Here is a 7,151-nt window from a genome sequence, read left to right as displayed (position 1 = left end):
GCAGGATCAGAGGTCGGGCTCTGGGCTCAAGCCCCACGTGAGCCAAGCCGGGTGCGGCCCTCACCCAAAATGCTGATTCCACACGCACTCGGCTTGTTGATCAGAAACTCCCGTTCGGCTTCATCGTCGTGTCCTTGGGGATGCCATGCTCATCTCCACGCTGAAGGCTCTCCCAAAGACCGGGCTGTGCACCCACCCCCGAACTGATCAATTTAAGGGACAAGACCCCGTGGGGCTGGCGGGGGTGAATCAGGACCCTGTCCAGGGAGCTAGACAAGACCTCCACCTTTCCTGCTGCACGGGGTCGGGGGGAGAGGCAACCTGGATGAAAACGAGGCTGCGTTAGAGGGCGAGGAGGATGAGGGCCCCCTGGGCGGGCGCCTGCACTGCCCGAGGCCCGGGCCTTCCCTGCAGACAAAAGGGGCGCCCACAAGGCTCATTCACACTCCAGCACCAAGCACTGAGCTACCAGCCGAGGACACGGAGCAGGGCCTCTCACACTGGACAGGCACTGGATTACCCGCAGGGTGGTCCCACTCCCACAGTTCCTATCTTCTTGGCTCTGGGGGGGATCTGGGGACCTGGCTTTCTAAAACGTTCTCAGAAGAGACAGATGCTGCGTACCTGGCACGTGTTGAGAATATCTCACCTCTGGTGAAAGACAAGCTAACCAGAGCCCCTTAAGGTGAGTGAGCCCTAACACGTCTACGTCCCTGTGTGAAATATCCAGATTAAAACCACCTGACACACAAGGACGGTCCACCCACTCGTCTAGTATGTCCCTCCCGTGCCCTGTCCAGCATGGAAGAGACCAAGGAAATGCTCACTGGGCATCAGCTTCCTTTGAGAGCTCCCAGGCCGATGGAAAGACAGTCCCTTACTTCTAAATACAGAGAAAACAAAACCGCATTTCCTGTGGTAAACTTAGGCTGCCGTTACTAAGAGACTCACCAATAAATTGTCACAGGGACAGATCCATGTGACTGGTCTGTGGGGTAGCTCTGCCAACTCTGCTCAAGCAAGGACTCATCACTGCTGTCACCGCCTAGGGCCTGTTCTCTGCTCGGTTAACACCTTCCTCACTGGAGAGGAGTCAGGAGCACTTAAAGCTGCAGCGGGGCAGGCACTTACACTCGCCTCTGCCAGAGAAGCCAATACCACAGCAGCCCTGCAAAGAGCCTGCAATGGTAAGCGATAGCGATCAACCTGCATTATGGATTAACTCTGACTGTAGGTAGATACGTAGGAAAAAGCATTATAAACTAACTTGACTGGCGGGACGCAAGAATCAGTAATACCCCTACACCTGGATAAAATTAGTGACAAGCTCTTTCCAGTGAGTGAATTGGTGGCCCTGAAAAGGGCCTTTGGTTTTGTAGTAGAAAGCGAGCCAGGGTTCAGACTCAGCCCCCGAAGCCGTAGAGCGTGCGGCCCTGGCGCTTGAGCGCGTAGACCACGTCCATGGCCGTGACCGTCTTGCGCTTGGCGTGCTCCGTGTAGGTGACGGCGTCCCGGATCACGTTCTCCAGGAAGACCTTGAGCACCCCGCGGGTCTCCTCGTAGATGAGCCCGGAGATGCGCTTGACGCCGCCGCGCCGCGCCAGGCGCCGGATGGCGGGCTTGGTGATGCCCTGGATGTTGTCGCGCAGCACCTTGCGATGGCGCTTGGCGCCGCCCTTGCCGAGCCCCTTCCCGCCTTTGCCGCGACCAGACATTGCGACTTACCAGCTGCTAAGCCTGTGACACAGTGACTATCACCAGCACAGCTCACCATTTTTATAGTATCCTTACGGACCTGATTGTAAACAAGAAGAGCAGAGGCGGGAACCAACTCAGTTCCCGCCCTTCTCTTGTTGGTCCCTTGCTCAGAGCTCTGGAGACCCCGTGTTGCGTCTGAATCGACCGTGGATCCAGGGGGCGGGGTTTAATAAATGCTTCCTTACTGCATACGTGTGTAATGTTTGCATGCAGCACTTGCAGCTCTAGGGGGGATAAAAATATATACACATTCCACAGAGAAGCCTGATGCGCGTCCTTTAGATTTCCCCAAATATAAAATGATTAGTTAATACACGTTGTCCCATGAGGACAGGTAAGAGATGATCTGCCAATTGTTTAAAGACACATCTGTGAATAAGCAGCCGCTCAACATTAACTATTATATCGCACTGTGACTGTGGCTGCTCTCAAGTCCTCTCTCAGTGGCACTGCTCAAATGATGAGCCTATGGGAGTATCTTAATTTGCTAAAACCCTCCATCTGGCTGTAAATGTAATAATTTTCCTCCCACCTTCCAAATTCTAGCTGGGCTAATCAGATTAATGGCAACAGATGAATAAGAGAAAATCAAATTTTCATACCTGAATATGGGGAATTCACGTACACATGAAAATTGTAAAGACAAGGAAAATGAGGTATATATGTCATTTTGGACGAAGCAGAAAGGGAGGAAGGGCCTGGGATTTCAAAGGGAAACTGAGCAATTCAAATGAGCAATTCACAGGTAGGGAAAGGGGCAAACACATCATGTACTTTGTCTTGATTCATATGTGGTGACGTGAATACACTAAGATGATTACGGTAAGGTTCTTTTCCGAAGCAGGTTTTTCCACCTGAATCTCTTGGGAGGAAAAGAAAACTCTTCTAGAGTTTGTTGGGCTATAATTGAGTTCAGTTCACAATTATCCATATGCCAGGCTGGCACATTTCAGGGACGCTTGTTCCCGAGCCCCACACTTCTTTTGAGGTCTCCTCAAAATATGTACTTACATATTTAATTCATCATCCATTTCCTGGAGGAGATCCTCCTCACGTTCGGTAGATTTGGCTTTTCTGCCACACTGTGCCAGAAGGGCCGTGGTCACCATGGCTGTTTCGTGGGTTCACAGGGGGACAGTTCTGAAGATCTTAAACCTGAGATGCACAGACGGGATTCAGAGCATCTGGGGACCTGCGCATGCAGAACGAAAATCTCATCTTTATTCTTACTAACCCGCAACTGAACCCTAGCGTTTCCCATTTACGAATGTAGGCAACAAATACTGTGACTGTCAGGACAGTGTTTAAATATATGACTCCATCTAAACCGTGCCGATTCTCAGCCATATGGATAACCTTGTTATGTAACGTATTGAGAAAAACTGGCATATTTTAATACTTCACCAACTTGGATTTTTGACAATTCAATAACAGTATTTTAATATCATTCTTTTCCTTTGAAACCTTATGCGAATTTTCTTAAACATTTTGAGTGTTCTGGAAAGGGGCCCAGAAGCTTTATCAGTTTTATGAAAAACTCTTTAACACAAAAATGGTTGAGAACCCTTCTTCCGTGGGGTCCTGGAGGGCCCGAGAGGCTTTGGGTTGCAAGACCGAGCAGAGGGCAGCACCGGAAGGCCCGTCATTTTGCAACAAAAATCGCGTTAGTGACAGACTGTGGCACAACCGCGCCAGGAACTCGGCGATGGGTCCTCCACTTGTTTCATTTCCTTTGCCTCTTAGAGAGTTTTCGCAGAGAAATAGTGAGTCTGAGCTTTTACTCTTCCCTTAGAAATGGAGAGAAATTTCGATAGGGATTAAGCCCAACCTCTGGTTTTATAATGTAGAGATATCTCCTAGGTCATGGGCTAAATAATCTGTAGATAAGTAAAAATGTCCCTCTGGAAGTAGTTTAGCAGTCTCTCACAAGACATACAGAAGATGTCACAAGATGTAGCCTCTGTCTCCCAAGGAGAAAAAGTTGTGTTTCTTCTGCTTTGCTCTATAAGCTGAGAGATTTTTTTTCCCCCTAACTGTAGTCATTTTTATGCTAACTTACATATACATAAATCCGTTGATACTTACTCAATAATAAATTATGTTCTCTCTCTTCCATATTAGTGTAGAAGTGTCATTTCATTAGCAGATCTGTTTTGTTTCTCTAGCATGTGAAGGGGACAGAAAGCTCCCTAGGTTTCGCCTTCCGTGAGGAGTGTGGCAGCTGCAACATGATGTGAAAACTCCGCCTATGTTAAAGTGCGAGTCAGAACCCCCTGAGGAGAGGCACACCTGTTTGGGCCACGCAGAGCTCAGTGACAGAAATCGGAACAGTTCCTAGTTTTGTACTTGCTCTCCGCCTTCAATGGAGTGCAGGCCCCACGCGGTCAGGGCTCTAATTCGATTTAAAATGAACAACAAGTGTCAGGCACCATGTTGCCAACAGCCGCATGCTGAGTATGGCAGCCTCGAAACAAGCACTTGGGCAGCAGCTACCAGGGCGGAAAGCGGCCCTGGAATGGATTCAGGACACTGGTGTCTGGCTCCGCCAGATGCCCACGTGGATTTGTGCAAGTTCCTTTTTTTTTTTTTATATAAATGGCTGTATGCTCTATCTTTGAGACCGATCGTACTCTGGGTGGCTTAAAGTCTACTAGGAAGATTCGAAAGTGGACACGTATGCAGGTGACATGAAGCAGACTGAATGCCGGTAAAGAAATCAATGTAGCAGTTCTGAAGAGGGAGCAGTGTCACCCATATGAGACTGGGAATCAAAGCATCAAAGTATGTCATTAGGTCAGCTTGATGACATTACAGTCAGGTGATGAGCAGGGAAGAGGGGGGCAGGAAAGGTATTCTGACAGGTTAGATGATATGACCGAGATCATGTAACTTGTAAACTAACAAACCAGACTCCAACACACATCAGCGTTTTTGCAAATTTGATGCTCGTTCTCCTAAACCATGCTGCCAGAACCGTGAAGCGACAGCAAAGACTTCAAATGCTACTGTTTATTCTTAACTTAGGAAGCTACAGGAAGACGGGCTACACGAATCTGAAGCTCACTTGAGGAAAACGTTGTTGCTAACAAAAAGGAGGCTGTATTACAGAGAGACCGAGAGGTAAGAAAGGCCCATGAGAAGAGCCAGTCCAGGCAAGAAGTACAGGAGCCAGAGGTACAACAATAATGGGAGAAATAGAAGATAAGAGATGAATTTGGGAAGAATTTACCAAACTCCGCGACAATCTGGATTTGCCGATGAAGGAAATAGAAGAATTAACAATCTTTCGTGCCAGGTAATCAAAGAATGGTGTTGCTGTTAAGAGAACTTTCAAGGAGATCGACTAGAATGTCATCTTTGACAGGCACCTACTCAGATGAGGTTGGCCGTGTTGAGAGGCTGGGCAGTAAGAAGACGTAGAAGCAGATCTCTAGCAAGCACCCGGAAAGGCAAGTTGGACATTTTGGCAAAAGGAGAGACCTGAAGGGAGAGACTTCAGAATTATCTACATAAAGGTAACTCACGAACTCACAAAGGTGAATTGGGCGGTGCCTTGGGGATGTCTTACATACAGATGGCTAAGAGACAGTTCTTCCTTTGTTGGTGCTGTGGAAAACCATGAAGATCAGGAATACCTGAACTCCGTAACAAGTGCATACACCCCTCAAGTAAAAATGATCTACATCTAGCTGATTCCTCATCTCCCCTCAACATTTAAATTGTGCTTTTAATTGATATTGACCCTTATTACTTTTTTCATGTCTAAGATGGATGTCATGCATGAAGTAATTTCTCATTTGTCTGTTTCGATGGGACCAGGGAGTATGAGATCCTCACTTCTCGTGCTTTGCTCTCTCTGGTCCTAGCACTTCTGTCTTTCCTAGTCCTAATGAAACACAGATGTGTACACGCTGCCAAGTAAACAAAATAGGTTAGAGACGAACATAAAGTTCAAGGAGCGAAGAAGAAAATCCAATCTATTTGATACTCGACTCAAGGGGTTCATGGCTTGGGGAGCTCTCGTCAAGTTTTATTTACTTGCAGCAAGTAAAGAAGGCAGGGAGTACATATCCAAAGCTCTGTCTCTGGGAAGGGAGGTTTAGCCATCACTTATACACACTATGTGGTTAATTAATTACATGTCGGTTTCTTCTGGGCAGTTGGTAAACCTACCCACTTGGTGGTCAGGCTCATCCAGCTGCAGCTGCATCTGCAAAATACTGTGCTACATTTTCACATTTATCAAGAACAGCATCTAGTAAGAACAGCCCATTCTTCAACTCTACTATAAATCTATTTCTTCCTGAACATAAAGCGTACACTATTTCCTATAAATCTATATCCTTGCTTAGATAACAAATGTGGGAAATATAGAATATGCTCGTTTTTAAGTCTCCCTCTCTTAAAGGAATTCAAAAGTGCGTGTGTGTGTGTGTGTGCTGTGTCTGACTATATCCCTTAATGATGTTACTTAAATTTTTGCCGGTTTATCTTCCCCAAGCATGACAGACCTCCGCACAAAGAAGCTCATGAACATTTAAAAAACAGATGTCCCCTAAAAAAGCAATGTAAGAGAAAGAATACTCTTAACTAGTAAGAGGGTCCCACTCTCTTTATGCCTTTGCTCGGAACTGCTCTGCCATCAGCTGTTGCAACCCAGGCACAGCCACCCAGCCAAGATCACTGCTTATTGCATTTCCCACTTACCTAAATAATGCAGCGTTCCAGGCCCCGACTTAACCAAAGTTCCAGATACTCAAAAGGCTGTGCTAAAGCTTTTCAGACTCAATAATCACTCTTCATATCAGAAATTGCAGTTGTTCCTGATACCCTTCAATATCGTTCTATTAGAAAAATCCTGAGCGAGTCTGTGCTATTTGTCCTCTTATAAAACAGATTTTCTGGGTAAATCTTAATAAGAACAAAGTAGCTGCTGAACGGGATGAGAAGCCTAGAAGGTATAGAACATTGACACAGAGTGAGCTGTTGAAGACACACAGGGAAGAATTCATATTTTAAATGAAAATCAGCAAGTTGTCTCTCTGACCTGTGACTCTCACATGATGTCGGGGGATTTTGAAAAAAGCTGAGGTCGAAGTGACAGGACCTGGAGGAAAAAGTTATGAATATCTCAAAGCTTGAGCTGTCCCGGTACATTATAGATTGTAACTGGTGTCATTGATCCGCAGGAAAATTGAATTTTGGGGCTTTCCTTAACTGTAACAAACACAACTCCAGACGCGACAGAGACTCCGCGGCTGTCAGGCCGGAAGAGCAAGCTGGGAGCCAATCAGCGCGCAGCGTGGCTGTGTGTTTATATAGACACGCTCCGGGCCGCGCCACTTACCTCCGAGGCTTACTATTTTTTTACTGTCAGGTATCCAAACCCGCAA

The 7,151-nt window shown here is 46.8% G+C and overlaps 1 protein-coding gene across 1 annotated transcript; it reads right to left on the bottom strand.

The window, feature by feature from the left end:
- Nucleotides 1-1,345: 1,345 nt before the first annotated feature.
- On the bottom strand, nt 1,346-1,761 carry LOC105296307 (histone H4). Its single transcript, XM_023534405.1, has one exon. The coding sequence runs from the start codon at nt 1,713-1,715 to the stop codon at nt 1,404-1,406; it is 312 nt and encodes a 103-aa protein (XP_023390173.1). The 5' UTR covers nt 1,716-1,761; the 3' UTR covers nt 1,346-1,403.
- Between the last annotated feature and the right edge of the window lie 5,390 nt (nt 1,762-7,151).

The sequence above is a fragment of the Pteropus vampyrus genome, unplaced genomic scaffold (assembly GCF_000151845.1).
Source record: "Pteropus vampyrus isolate Shadow unplaced genomic scaffold, Pvam_2.0 Scaffold124, whole genome shotgun sequence".
Classification (NCBI taxonomy): domain Eukaryota; kingdom Metazoa; phylum Chordata; class Mammalia; order Chiroptera; family Pteropodidae; genus Pteropus; species Pteropus vampyrus.
This window is presented reverse-complemented; position numbering and strand designations above follow the sequence as displayed.